Raw genomic sequence first — 14,417 nt, 5'->3', positions numbered from 1 at the left:
TAAAGATACTCTGGAAATTTAGTGCTGGTGGCTTAACAATTGCACCCCTGACTGCAGGCACATCCCAAATTTCCCCAGATTCTCCTTTTAAACCCCCTCCGGCATGGATTTAAAGGGAGAATCTGAGGTCCCCAGTTTAAACATTGAAAGTGATGGGGGATAGGCTCTTTCCACACATGCAGAATAATGCACTTTCAATCCACTGTCACAACTGTTTGCAAGTGGATTTTGCTGTTCTGCGCAGTTGCAAAGTGCATTGAAAGTGGATTGAAAGTGCATTATTCTGCATGTGCAGAAGGGGCCATAATCCACCTCAAAACAGCATCACTTTCAATGTTGTTTTAACTGGGGACCCCAGATTCTCCCTTTAAGGAAGATTTAAAAGGAGAATTTGGGCTCTCTAGTTTAAACACCATTGAAAGTGATGCGGTTTGGGGTGGATTCCAGCATCACAGTGGCCGCCCATGCCCCCCCCCCCCCCCGCAAAACTCAGGTTTTGCACCAGGCTCCATTTTCCCTAGCTACACCTCTTCCCAGAGGGGAGGGCAGAAGGGGCTGCCAGCTGCTAGCTGGGGGGCCAGTTTTAACCTAGAAAGACTTCATTATAGATTAGATTCTTGTTGTCTAACTTCCAGTGTTACTGTAAGGCTGAACACACTCAAACAAAGCTAACTTTAAAAGGAAGACTTTATTGCTTTATGTTGCCCTAACTATAAGGTGCTGAAACTGAGGATTCTTGTCCTCAGTTCCAGTATTTATTTTATTCCAAAAGAACAACAAAGGCCAATCTCTCCTCCCGCCCAGTCTCTGATCTCTTATTGGTTGTGAAGCTTCGGTAGGGCGTAGCTTCCTTGTTCGTTTTCCCGCTCTGACAGGGAAAGGGGTGGGAACTGGTGCATGCTGGGAGTTGTAGTCCTGACAGTTACCTTTTTAACAAACAAGGGTACGGAGACATGAAAAACAGAACGAATTCATGTGGCTCGTTTTTTAATTTAACAGCATGTTCCTCAATTTCCAACAGACAAGCTTCAATAATCTGGTTCCCCTCTCCTTCAAAAATCAGTAGACTGAATAAATTTTTTTCCATAATCAAGATGTATTTTATTTATAATTTGATTTTTAGACTGCCCTTCCCCAAATGGGCTCAGGGCAGCTCACAGCACATTAATAACAAAATTCATAAAACCATAAAATTGATAATCAGATTCAGAATTTCCCAGTATAATATAATATACATCCACATTCCACATACAACCCATTCACGGTAAATAAAGGCAAAGAAATCATGGTTGCAGCTGCAATCAATTTAGTTTACATTGCTGATAAAACTGTAGGTAGAACAGTCTTACAGTAACAAAATTGGTAGAAGCCATGGAATGTTAAGAGCTCTTATACATACTACTAAGAAGAGACAGTAAGTGTAGTATCTTAAATTTTTAATTTTGTGTTTATGAATTATAGTATGGTATACATGTATTCTTTAAAAATATGTTCTAATTATGGTAGAACGAATCCCTAAGACGGCTAGAATAAGTATACAACAATTTGATTGAAGAAGGCTTTTTTAAGCCGAAAATGCAATATCAAGCGCGATGCGTTCTGTTTGATGCTTGCTTGCAATATATGTCCTACCTTACAAGGTTGTCCTTGAATTGACTTTCTATGAGTGACTTGGACAGCATCAGCTGGAGAGCCAATTTCCTTAATGGACTGAGTCTACAAAGAGTTGTTACCTATTATGAATGAAGTGCCTATTTTGACTTGGACAAAAGTATTATGAATGGGAATTTAGCTGTGTGTTACACCACAGTAAAAAAACTTTGAATGAGACCTTGAAATTGCTGTATTGTGACTAAAATATTGTTTGTTATCTGACATTTGTTGTTAATTATGAAATGATTTTCCTGTATATAATTCTTCTAAGAAGCAATAGGTTTGTACAACTTTGGTACGAAGAAATTTCTGTTTATGTTGTTATTCCTATGATGCAATAGGAAAATACATATATATATAAAAACAATTTCCAAGTCTAGCACATGTTTTCATGTTATTATACTATTATCCTGTGGGTCCTGTTTAAATGTAAAAAATATTAGATACTTCAAAATATATAGCACCATTCAGATCTTTAGGGTGTGAACTCGCTTGTGTTACTAGAAAATATCAACTTTTCAATTCAGAGAGAGAGAGGAGAAAATGCTTCTTCTGAAATTCTCCCTTCTGCCCCCTACTGGCAGAACAAGAAGACTTTCTAGACCAGGGGTGGCCAACCTATGGTGCTCCAGATGTTCATGGACTACAATTCCCATTAGCCCCTGCCAGCATGGCCAATTGGTTGGTCACCCCTGTTCTAGATCAATCTGGCTCTGAAATTACATGGGGAAAGAGGATGGAACCAAGCCAGGAAACCTTAAATCAGGGGTGTCCAGCTCTGGCCCTCCATATGTCAATGGACTACGATTCCCATCAGCCCTTGCCAATTGGCCATTCTGGCAGAGGCTGATGGGAATCATCGTCCATGAACATCTGAAAGCCAGAGTTGGACACTCCTGCTCTAAATGGTAAGAAGTGGGTTGAACAGGATTGGCCAAAGAGGGGGATACCACACTAATGTGGTGCCGCTGAACCACTGATGCCTCCCTATTTCTCATTGTCCACCCCAGATGCCCTTCACATTTGAGTCTGTTTATCATCTTGCACCATTGGTTCAGCAGTTGTGGAACTCTCTTCTTCCATTTGCATGGCTACGTTGTCATAAGCATTTGGGCTAGTTCTGGAAAGAAAAGAACAGATTGTGCATGATTTGAAAACGGTACTTTCTGCTGTTTTGACCCTAAGTTCCTTTGCACATGGAGCCTAAAATTATTTATTTTCATGCCTGTCCCTGTTTTCCCTGCTTTGATCCCTGCCATAAAACGGTCAGATGGTCCCACTGTATTTGTACTCAGAGATATCAATGGGGTATTAGTGGTGAAGGGGCTTGGATTTGTATCCGGAAGACCCATTTATGCAGTTATGGTCTCCTTTGCATTGAGCGTTTTACCCTCTCCCAAACTCACCGCGCTTCAGATCAGAGAATCTCAGCAGTTTCCGAAATCTCTGAAAGCATGACTTTTCCTTTACCTTCGTAGTATGTGTTTCACTTTCATCAGGTTTTCTCACTCCTCCCCATTGGGGAGAAAGGTGGGATATAAATCAAGTATAAAATACCAGTGGAATTGGAGATGTAAAAATACAAGGAACGATGGTGTACCCCCCACCAGTAAGTGAAAATCAGTGTACAAAATCAACAGCAAAAAACAGAGTACTGATGCGGCAGAAAAAAATATTAATGAATTGTTAAACAAAAAGGAAATCATTACAGATTGACTATTTGTTCATCTCTGCCAGATATTGATCATTCCTGATGTCCAAGGGGGAAACGGGGAAGTTTCCAGTGAAGGCCGCCGGTGGAAGGAAAGAACTACTGGCACGCTGATAAGAACAAGGGCCACCCTCCCTTGCATGCCACCCCTCCCTCTCCCTTCCGTTCCCTTGCATGCCACCCCTCCCCCTCTCTACACTAGGGTGGGTGGGTCATGTCCAGATGCTGGGCCCCTCCCCCTCCCTCCCCGCCCTTGCATGCCACCAAATTATTTCACCATTAACAATCCCCCCCATGCACTGGCGTAATGCCCATTGGGCAAGGTGGGCAGCTGCCCAGGGCATCACCTTGTGGGGGGCATCAAAATGCTGGGTTCGTTTTTGGGTATTTTAGTGGTTTTCCATTTTTGGCCTGCAGGGGGCGCAGTTTTAGGCTAGCAGCACCAAAATCTCAGCGTATCATTAGGAGACTGTCCTTATGCTACCTCCCAAGTTTGGTGAGGTTTGGTTCAGGGAGTCCAAAGGTATGGACTCCCAAAGGGGGTGCCCCTATCCCCCATTGTTTCCAATGGGAGCTAGTAGGAGATGGGGGCTACAGTTTTGAGGGTCCATAACTTTGGTCCCCCTGAACCAAACTGCACCAAACTTGGGGGGTATCATTAGGGCAGTCTCCTTATGAGACCCTGAATGTTTTGAGACTGTGCCTTCAGAAATGTGCCCCCCCCCAAGCCTGCAACCCCCATTGACAGCAATGCAGAAAACTCAATGCAGAACAAAGATTCTTGGGCAAATTTCCAGGATGTTCCTGCGGGGGGTGCATTTTTGGATGTATCGGCACCAAAATTTCAGGGTATCATCTGAAAACTGTCCTGATGGGACCCCCCAAGGTTGGTGCAGTTTGGTTCAGGGGGGCCAAAGTTATGGACCCTCAAAACTGTAGCCCCCATCTCCTATTAGCTCCCATTGGAAACAATGGGGGATGGGGCACCCCCTTTGGGAATCCATAACTTTGGACTCCTTGAACCAAACCTCACCAAACATGGGGAGTAGCATAAGAACAGTCTCCTGATGATATGCTGAAATTTTGGTGCTGATGTGTCTAGAAATGCACTCCCTGCAGGCACCAATGTCCTGGTGCAAAAAAAATTTGGTCGTGGTGGAGTGGCCGCCCATGGGGGGGGGGCATCCAACTCAGGTTTTGCCCAGGGCTACAGTTTGCCCAGGGCTGCCTCGTTACGCCCCTGCACTAGAGGGGTGCCACCCCCACCCCCACCCCTTGGAAACTGGCTTGCTTCTTTTGTCATTTTTGGGTATTCATTTATCAAAACTGGGGTTCAAGGCCCCTTACAATTATAATTTGGAAGCATTTTCAGTTGAAACCAAACGTAAACCAGCAAACCCCAAATCTTGCACCTTAAAAGAGGCTTTCCATTCAAACCCCCTCAAATATCCTGACCCACAGGCAGGCCCCTCGCCTCTTCAGGGAGTCCATTCCACAGGAAGGGAATCACAGTGGAAAAGACCCAGGCTTCAGTGGCATGTCTTTACAAAATGCCCTGGGAGCCAGGTCCCCCATGCCCAACCCCTAGAGCAGTGATGGCGAACCTATGGCCCGGGTGTCAGAGGTGGCACTCAGAGCCCTCTCTGTGGGCACGCACAAACAGAGTTCATCATGTGGGGGAGAAATCCCCCCGCCCCCCACATCTAGGCTGGCCTGGGCCGCTGGGCTCGATTATTAGCATTAAACCTAAGATCTAGTTTTGGGGAAGCAGTGTAGGTAACCCTGTTAAGCGCTGTTAAACCCCACTGATTTTCATGCAAAGAACTAAAGTGTGATCCTTTACCTGGGAGTAAGCTCGGTTGCTGGTAATGTGGCCTGCTTCTGAGTAAATCCTCCTAGGGTCGTGATTCACCCGTTCGAAGAGTTGCACGGTTGCTTCAAGAAAAGCCAACAACTACCACCAAGCTTACTCCCGAGTAATACACGCCTCAGAGCCAACCATTTTTTCTTAACTGAAACCTCAGCATTCAGGTTAAATTGCCGTGTTGGCACTTTTGCGATAAATAAGTGGGTTTTGGGTTGCTGTTTGGGCACTTGGTCTCAAAAAGGTTCGCCATCACTGCCCTAGAGGAACTCTTCCCAGCATCCCCATTAAACCCCCCCCCGCCCTCCCCCCACATGACGTGGGGGATGACATGGGGTATAATGGTGGCTGCAATGCTGGCTACGCCTAGTTCTGGCACTAGAAGCCCAAATGCTTATTCCTGGCGCTGTTTCATAATAAAGAAATCAACTAGAACCAGGGGGCATTCATTGAAAATGCTGGGGGGAAGAATTAGGACTAATAAAAGGAAACACTTCTTCACGCAACGTGTGATTGGTGTTTGGAATATGCTGCCACAGGAGGTGGTGATGGCCACTAACCTGGATAGCTTTAAAAAGGGCTTGGACGGATTTATGGAGGAGAAGTCAATCTATGGCTACCAATCTTGATCCTCCTTGATCTCAGATTGCAAAAGCCTTAGCAGACCAGGTGCTCAGGAGCAGAAGGCCATTGCTTTCACATCCTGCATGTGAGCTCCCAAAGGCACCTGGTGGGCCACTGCGAGTAGCAGAGAGCTGGACTAGATGGACTTTGGTCTGATCCAGCTGGCTTGTTCTTATGTTCTTATGAGGAGGAGGCGGAGGAGGAGGAGTTTGGATTTATATCCCCCCTTTCTCTCCTGTAGGAGACTCAAAGGGGCTTACAATCTCCTTGCCCTTCCCCCCTCACAACAAACACCCTGTGAGGTGCGCGGGGCTGAGAGAGCTCCGAGAAGCTGTGACTAGCCCAAGGTCACCCAGCTGGCATGTGGGAGTGTACAGGCTAATCTGAATTCCCCAGATAAGCCTCCACAGCTCAGGCGGCAGAGCTGGGAATCAAACCCGGTTCCTCCAGATTAGATACACCAGCTCTTAACCTCCTACGCCACTGCTGCCATCCTTGGTTTCACCCCAGAGAGGTGAAAATTCAGCCATTGACCTCCCATTCCCAATCTAATATTCTAGGCCTGGTGCCTGGAACATCTGCTAAGATCTCAGGAATTTTGAACACCTTTGCTCTTGAATGTCTGCAATTTAATCTAGCTTTAACTAAGCGGTGAAACTTTTCACTTCTTTGGTGTCCGCAGAACACTGTGCACAATGAAGTTGCCAACTTTGGACTGGGAAACCCTCATGTGGAGTTATACAATGAATTATATGTAAAACAATGTAACTCCATAACTACTCTGATACATAATGAATATTCCCCCAAGTAGCACAAGAGGTGGGATCCAGCAGGTTGTCACAGGTTCCCGAGAGTAGGTTACTAATTATTTGTGTGTGCCGAGAGGGGGTTACTAATTGGTGATTTTGCCACGTGATTTTTGCCTTAGTTACGCCCCTCCTCTCAGCAGTAGCGCGCAGAACTTGAAGCAGTCTAGCAGGAGGTGCACCGCTGTGCGTGGCTGCCTGCGCCGGCATGCATTTGTTTCCCGCCCAAGGACCGGCGCAGCGGCTGCGTCCTTGCCACAGCCTCACCCAGGAATGCCCTGCCCTCGGAATGCCCGACCACGCCCCCATTGTGCCCCGCCCAGCCCCATTGGCGCTATGCCACAGTTTGAATCCCACCACGATGGGAACCTGTTACTAAAATTTTTGGATCCCACCACTAAGTAGCACCCAAAATATATTCAAACACTTACAAGCTCTTTTAGCTCAAAGAGCACAAATTGTCCCTTATCAGTATAATTCCAATTTTTGTAAGAAAATAATCCATATCTACAAACAGAAGAAGAAGAAGAAGAAGAAGAAGAAGAAGAAGAAGAAGAAGAAGAAGAAGAAGAAGAAGATTTATATCCCCCCTTTCTCTCCTGTAAGGAGACTCAAAGAGGCTTACAAACTCGTTTCCCTTCCCACCCCCCACAACAAACACCCTGAGAGGTAGGTGGGGCTGAGAGAGCTCCATAGAACTGTGACTAGCCCAAGGTCACCCAAGTGGCATGTGTTGGAGTGCACAGGCTAATCTGAATTCCCCAGATAAGCCTCCACAGCTCAAGTGGCAGAGCGGGGAATCAAACCCTATTCTCCAGATTAGAGTGCACCTGCTCTTAACCACTAAGCCACTGCTGCTCCTTAAACAAATATCTACTGCTGAAAAGCAGTGTAAATCCTAATATACCCTTTAGCAGTGACGTAGGAGGTTAAGAGCTCGTGTATCTAATCTGGAGGAACCGGGTTTGATTCCCAGCTCTGCCGCCTGAGCTGTGGAGGCTTATCTGGGGAATTCAGATTAGCCTGTGCACTCCCACACACGCCAGCTGGGTGACCTTGGGCTAGTCACAGTTCTTCTGAGCTCTCTCAGCCCCACCAACCTCACAGGGTGTTTGTTGTGAGGGGGGAAGGGCAAGGAGGTTGTAAGCCCCTTTGAGTCTCCTGCAGGAGAGAAAGGGGGATATAAATCCAAACTCCTCCTCCTCCTCCTCCTCCTCCTCCTTCTCCTTCTCCTCCTCCTTCTCCTCCTCCTCCTCCTCCTCCTCCTCCTCTTCTTCTTCTTCTTCTTCTTCTTCTTCTTCTTCTTCTTCTTCTTCAGGACAGCAATTTCAACATTTTTTCGCAGGCTCACGTTAGTCCACGAGACTAGTTGCTCCATTAAAGTTACAGGCATCCCTGTGCCAGATATTTGCAATTAAACATAAGCTCTCATCCTGGGTCAATTTACAGGAATGCTGCCATAGTGGATCTGACCTAGGAAACATAGCAGTCCAACGATGATGCATCTGCCAGGTCTGCAGCTGCGCCTTCTCCCCCGCACGCCAAATTCCCAGGATCCCTTTAGCCAGATCTCTCACCAACATAGCCCAGGATGGAGACAAAAGGGTGCTGAGTGGCCAAGGATGGCGCTGTGCTCACTTCCATCCCAGGCAAGAGCCGGGAGATGGGCCAGTCCTGACATTCCACTGCTGGAGAGAATTTGCTTTCCTGTCTCTCGAGGACAATCTCTATGGTCTGAAGGCCACGTTCTGTAAAGTCCTGGTCTAGAGTGTTCTTCTTCTCGACTTTCAGGCCAAAAGCCCAGTCTTTGGAGAAACACAAAAGTCAAAATGGATGAATCAGTCAAGTCTGAGCATGGCACTAACTAGGGTTGGGGGAGGGGGCAGCTTCAGGTTTGGAAACTTCTGGAGATTTCGAGGGGGCGCCAGTGGCGTAGCACCAAGGGAGCGGGGGGTGATGCACCAGGTGCGCGCCGGTGCGGGGGCGTGGTGGGGCATTTTGGAGTGTGGCGGGAGCGGGCGGGGGGTCCCAGGGACGCAGGGCGCACATGTGCCCCAGGCTCAGTACCCCCTCGCCTGGAGAGGACAGGGTGCCAGGTCTACCATTACTTTCGCTCTCATGTAACAACTCTGGCAGACTGGTCTACCCATCATTAAGAAGTATTGGTAGTGCTAGCCTTTGCGGAGGTCGGGTCTACCCATGACGTTCGACTATGGGTAACCAGCTTTCTGGTGGGCTGGTCTACTTGGAGTTGGTAGACAGCCAGGTCTACCCATTGCTTCTTAATGGTGGGTAGAACAGCCCTCTGAGCAGTAGCAACTTTGTGCTTTGACGTTACTTGATGGATATGTTATGTAATTGTAACCCCCATGCTCAGAATGGGTTGACCCAGTAAGGGGTGGAGACTCAAAGCAACAAGAGGCTGCAGAGCTCATGTAGTTTGGAGGAGACAAGGCTACCAGACTCGGACCTTGATTGGTATAAGCCCTTAACATCTTGTTAAGGTAACTGCAATGTTGTTGGGAACTAATAGGAAGGTAGTTTAATTTTGCTATGTTGTAAATGTTGGAGTTTATTGTTTCAGGGTTTTTTGTGTTTGTAATAGGTGAGAGTTCTCCTGGAAACCTTCATCATGTTGAATCCTGTTCATCAAGCCCTTGGAGTCTTCAGGAGCCAACCCCCTTGCAAAGAAGAACTGGACTTGGCAGTTATCAGTAGACTGTAAATATAAGGACTTGAAAATGCAACCTGAACAGGACCTTGAAGCGTGATGTTAAATGTTGACGTTAGGTGTTATATGTTAAGAAAGTAAACCATTTTTTTAATTTGTTGTTGCAAACTCATTCCAAGTTCTGCCCCACAGAACCCACAAGCTGAGGTTACACAATGATGTTACTATTATGGATGTTATGATGCTGTGATGTTTGTGATGTTATGATATTGCCACATTATGAAATGTTATTATGTTTGCTAATGATGCTGTGGAATGTTATTATGTTAATTATGTTTTCGTTTTGTTAATTTAAATGGGACCATTGAATGCTTGTTAATCTGATATTGGAATATTATCAAGGCTTTGATAGGCTGTTTATTGTTGATGTTACGATCAGCTTTATTGCATTGCTGTATTGTGTTGTATAGCTTTATTGTATTGCTTTTGTTGTTCTGCATTATGATGTTGTTCACTGCCCTGAGCTCTTCGGGGGAGGGTGGTATACAAATTAAAAACCCAAATCCAAATCGGTGACCTGGCTGCCCTTAGGCAAGTAGCACCCGGGGCTCACACCTTGACTTGCTTTACCCTAAGTACACTTGTGGTGGTGACAACTGTGAGGACTAGAAACGTCCTTTTAAAAAAACCAGAAAGCTGAGATCCTCTAGAAAGAGGAGGAGGAGGAGGAGGAGGAGGAGTTTGGATTTATATCCCCCCTTTCTCTACTGCAGGAGACTTAAAGGGGCTGACAATCTCCTTGCCCTTCCCCCCTCACAACAAACACCCTGTGAGGTGGGTGGGGCTGAGAGAGCTCCGAGAAGCTGTGACTAGCCCAAGGTCACCCAGCTGGCGTGTGTGGGAGTGCACAGGCTAATCTGAATGCCCCAGATAAGCCTCCACAACTCAAGTGGCAGAGCTGGGAATCGAACCCGGTCCCTCCAGATCAGAGTGCACCTGCTCTTAGCCACTACGCCACTGCAGCTCGATGACCCCCTACCCTCCACCCCTGGTCACCCACCAGTGGCGTAGCGCCAAGGGGGGTACATGACGCACCAGGCAGGGCATGCCGGTGCGGAGGCATGATGGAGCGTTCCGGAGCATGGCGTGGGCATGGCAGGGGTGGGCGTGGGTGTGGCAGGGGCACAGGGCACATGCGTGCCCCAGGCGCAGTCCCCCCCCCCGCTACAGCTTGGCCACCCACTCACCAGCAAAATCATGTACCAGGTCATTGATGAGGTGGCCCACAATGGCATAGGCAGCCACCACCACGATGATGGCTGCCATTACCAAGTACAGAACGTAGGGCGGCACACGGACGGCATCCAGGAACGGAGGCTGGTAATCTGCGAAGGGCCTCCATGCCGCCTGCTGCTCCGGCGACTGCATTCAGCACCTCCCGCTAGAAAAGGACGCAGAGGCAGTCTTGACAACATCCAAGGCAAAAACTTCCTGAAGTAGACTCAGCAAGCCTGCAAAGGGGACTCCTGCCTTGTTCCTGGCGGCTGGCTGCTCGGTGGCTGGGTGGATTCTGGGAAGGAAGACAGGTTCATTTCTTTAAACACGTGGGAGACATTTTGAAGCTGGTGTGGTATAGTCAGGGCCATAGCAAGGGGCAGCAGTGCCAGGGGCACGCGTGCGCCCTGCGCCCTGCCACACCAGCCCCCGCCATGCCCCGGAACGTCCCGCCCCCCCTGTTCCCTTGATGCTACGCCACTGAGTATAGTGTTACAGAGCAGGACTAGGACGCTGGGTTCAGTTCCCCACCACGAAGCCTGTTGGAACAGTCCTCCTCTCCCAATGTCAGGGAGCAGCAGTGGCGTAGGAGGTTAAGAGCTCGTATATCTAATCTGGAGGAACCGGGTTTGATTCCCCGCTCTGCCGCCTGAGCTAAGGAGGCTTATCTGGGGAATTCAGATTAGCCTGTACACTCCCACACACGCCAGCTGGGTGACCTTGGGCTAGTCACAGCTTCTCGGAGCTCTCTCAGCCCCGCCCACCTCACAGGGTGTTTGTTGTGAGGGGGGAAGGGGAAGGAGATTGTCAGCCCCTTTGAGTCTCCTGCAGGAGAGAAAGGGGGGATATAAATCCAAACTCTTCTTCTTCTTCTTACCTCACAGGGTTGGTGTGAGAACAACACAAGAGGGAGAGCCATGCAGGCCATTCCAAGCTTCAAGGAAGAAGGGTGACCAGGTGGATAGATGTTTCCACGTGTAATAGGCACACTGCTGGATTAGACCAAAAGTTCATTGAGTCTAACCCCTTGTTAACAAGACTGGGCAGCCAGAAGCCTCCGGAAAACCCGGAAGCCATCTACACCAGCAGGCAACGTAACTTCTTGTAGCAGGGAGTTACACATTGCTTCCTCCTCATAGCTACTCTGGTCATCACTGATGACAGGGCTAGTTTCAGGGCTAGTTTTGGGGGAAGCTGGGCACCGTCTGCCACCCGCAAGGACCCCCCTCATGCCTTCCTTTCCACCCTCATACCTGCATACTCCCATCAACCCGTGCACCTGCCTTCTCCCACTAGCAAACTCTCCCACCACTCTTGCTCAGGCATCTGGGACTGCTGCTGCTGCTGCTGCTGCTGTCATCACTGGAAGGCCACCTTGTATACGAGTCACATACCCTTCCTTAGCAATGCTGGGAAGCTGGGAACTTGGGTACAAACAGCTGGCAATAGGGCTGTAAAATCCAGGCTGGCTATCCCAGAGGGGGATGGAGGCATAGAAGAAGAAGAAGAAGAAGAAGAAGAAGAAGAAGAAGAAGAAGAAGAAGAAGAAGAAGAAGAAGAAGAAGAAGAAGAGGAGGAGGAGGAGGAGGAGGAAGAAGAGGAAGAAGAGGAAGAAGAAGAAGACACTGCCCTCGTTCTTCCTGGGATTTGAGTGTTGGTACGGGCACATTATGCCCCAAATGTTTCTTCATGAGCCCAATGCTTCTCCATTTGTACCTCAATCTGTTCCGCAATGCATTCCACGCATGCGTGGACAACCTCTGTTTCCCGCATGCTGCTTGACTGAATCTCTCTCGTTCCCCTCACTCACTTTCACTATTTTAGTTTTAAATGACTCTGAACACAAAGCAGGCACTGAGAATCGGCGCCCTCGGGCCCCCCATCTAGAAGCCTTGGATGTGTGAGGGAATCACCATCCTCCGCCATCTCTGTCTAAAATCTAAATCTGAAATCCTTGCGTGTGCGAGAAAATCGCCACCCTCCAGTTCGCAGCGCCTGCACATGCTGTTTTTCTGTCTAAAAACCAAGGTTTCTCCCTCCATGTTTTTTTCCATTGCAAAGGGTGGGGGGCAGGTGCTGATTCTCAGCGCCTGTTGATTGATGGGGCAGGCCAGAGTGGTGAGGCAGGAAAAGTTGCCCCAGTTCTGCTGCTATGGATTCCTCCTCATCATCTGTATATGCAAACGTAACCCAACTTACAGTAGATTTTAAGAGGAATAGTATCAGAAATGGAAAAGTTCAAGTCTCAGACAGTGTGATCCCACCTTGTGACCCTTAACATTCACCAGAGTTACAACAGAAGAAACTTTTAAATCTGTTTCTGCTCTCATAAACACAGTGTACAGTATAACAATGAAATATGGCAAACCACAGAAACAATAATCAACATATAATAGTTCCTGGCTCAAGGTGCAAAACAGACTAGCAGAGTCCTTTACAAATTTAGACTTAAAGGGGCTTACAATCTCCTTTCCCTTCCCCCCCCCCCCCACCGCCACAACAAACAGGTGGGCGGGACTGAGAAAGCTCCAAAGAGCTGTGACTCGTCCAAAGTCACCCAGCTGGCATGTGTTGGTGTGCACAAGCTAATTTAGTTCCCCAGATAAGCCTCCACCGCTCAAGCAGCAGAGCGGGGAATCAAACCCGGTTTCTCCGGATTAGAGCACACCTGCTCTTAACCACTCCGCCGCTGCTGCTCTCTTACCTGAGACGCTGCATGCAGGAAGAATCAGACGGCCAGTGCCAACCGACTATGCCCAGGTCAAGATTGCAGACACTGGCCGTCTGTGGCCGGACCAGGTACACAATCGGACAGGGACCTCTGGCATCTTTCCGGGGGCTCCCCTGGGCCCAAACCGTAGCTCAGGAATCAGGGCACCTATGCAAAGATACAGCCGTCCTGGAGTTCGCTTGCTGATCTGGCAAGGACAAAACCACTCTGATTTCTAAATCGGGCACACAGATGGTGTGGAATCCACTGGAGGGGAGGGGGATTTGCGCTGATCTTGAACAGGAGGAGAGAAGGAGACCGTCACCGGACTATTTTGGGCTCTGGATTTTTCTGATGTTTCTGTCCATCAATTGCTCACAGGGTGTCTGTGTAAAAAAAACAACAGTACAGCTTCTTTCCCTGGGCTGGGATATTTGCCTTTTTTCCTAGGGCGGAATTCCGACCCTGCAGATCTGACCAGCGAAACTAGCAAAATCTTGGGGACGTTTTATTTCTCCGAATGGAAGTATGAGAGCCAGCATTCATTATTTTGTTTTATTCCATTGATATCCCAATGAAGTTAGGTTCAAGGTGTTGAATAACAACGTCTGTACACAACATGAAAAGCTAGTATGTATTCTGGGGCGCTGTGTGGTTCCCGGGCTGTGTGGCCGTGTTCTAGCAGCATTCTCTCTTGACGTTTCGTCTGCATCTGTGGCTGGCCTCTTCAGAGGATCTGATGGTAGGAATGGAAAGCAAGTGGAGTATATATACTGTGAGGTCAAAAGGTGAGGCCCTCTGAATAGAGTAGCCTGGCATGTGAGTCACAGAGAAGTCTGTAGCATGGGAGTAACAATGAAGATAGCAAGGTCAATAGGTGGATGGATCTGAATAGAAGTATCCTGGTCTTTGTTCCCTTTGAGTGCTATAGTCTATAGTTGTCCTGTGTTTGTGTGGAGCTGATCAGTCACTGTCTTGATTCTAGAGTTTTTCAACACTGGCAGCCAACGTCAGGAGAGAATGCTGCTAGACGTCAGGAGAGAATGCTGCTAGGACACGGCCATACAGCCCGGAAACCACACAGCACCCCAGTGACTCCGGCC

The 14,417-nt window shown here is 48.2% G+C and overlaps 1 protein-coding gene across 2 annotated transcripts; it reads right to left on the bottom strand.

Moving 5' to 3' along the window:
* Positions 1-7,089: 7,089 nt before the first annotated feature.
* Positions 7,090-13,888, bottom strand: SMIM44 (small integral membrane protein 44). 2 transcript variants are annotated; one of them, XR_007244624.1, is made up of 4 exons: positions 13,309-13,888; positions 10,577-10,899; positions 8,132-8,463; positions 7,090-7,165 (listed from the first exon to the last, which is right to left on the bottom strand). XR_007244624.1 is itself a non-coding variant. In XM_048497986.1 (3 exons), the coding sequence occupies exons 2-3, from the start codon at positions 10,755-10,757 to the stop codon at positions 8,219-8,221; spliced, it is 426 nt and encodes a 141-aa protein (XP_048353943.1). In that variant the 5' UTR covers positions 10,758-10,899; positions 13,309-13,888; the 3' UTR covers positions 7,977-8,218. The 2 variants fall into 2 exon arrangements, 1 of the variants encoding a protein (XP_048353943.1); XM_048497986.1 differs by lacking the exon at positions 7,090-7,165 and having other exon boundaries at positions 7,977-8,463.
* Between the last annotated feature and the right edge of the window lie 529 nt (positions 13,889-14,417).

Source organism: Sphaerodactylus townsendi, linkage group LG05, assembly GCF_021028975.2.
Source record: "Sphaerodactylus townsendi isolate TG3544 linkage group LG05, MPM_Stown_v2.3, whole genome shotgun sequence".
Taxonomy (NCBI): Eukaryota; Metazoa; Chordata; class Lepidosauria; order Squamata; family Sphaerodactylidae; genus Sphaerodactylus; species Sphaerodactylus townsendi.
Note: the sequence above shows the minus strand (reverse complement) of the source record. Positions and strands in the feature narration are given on the sequence as shown.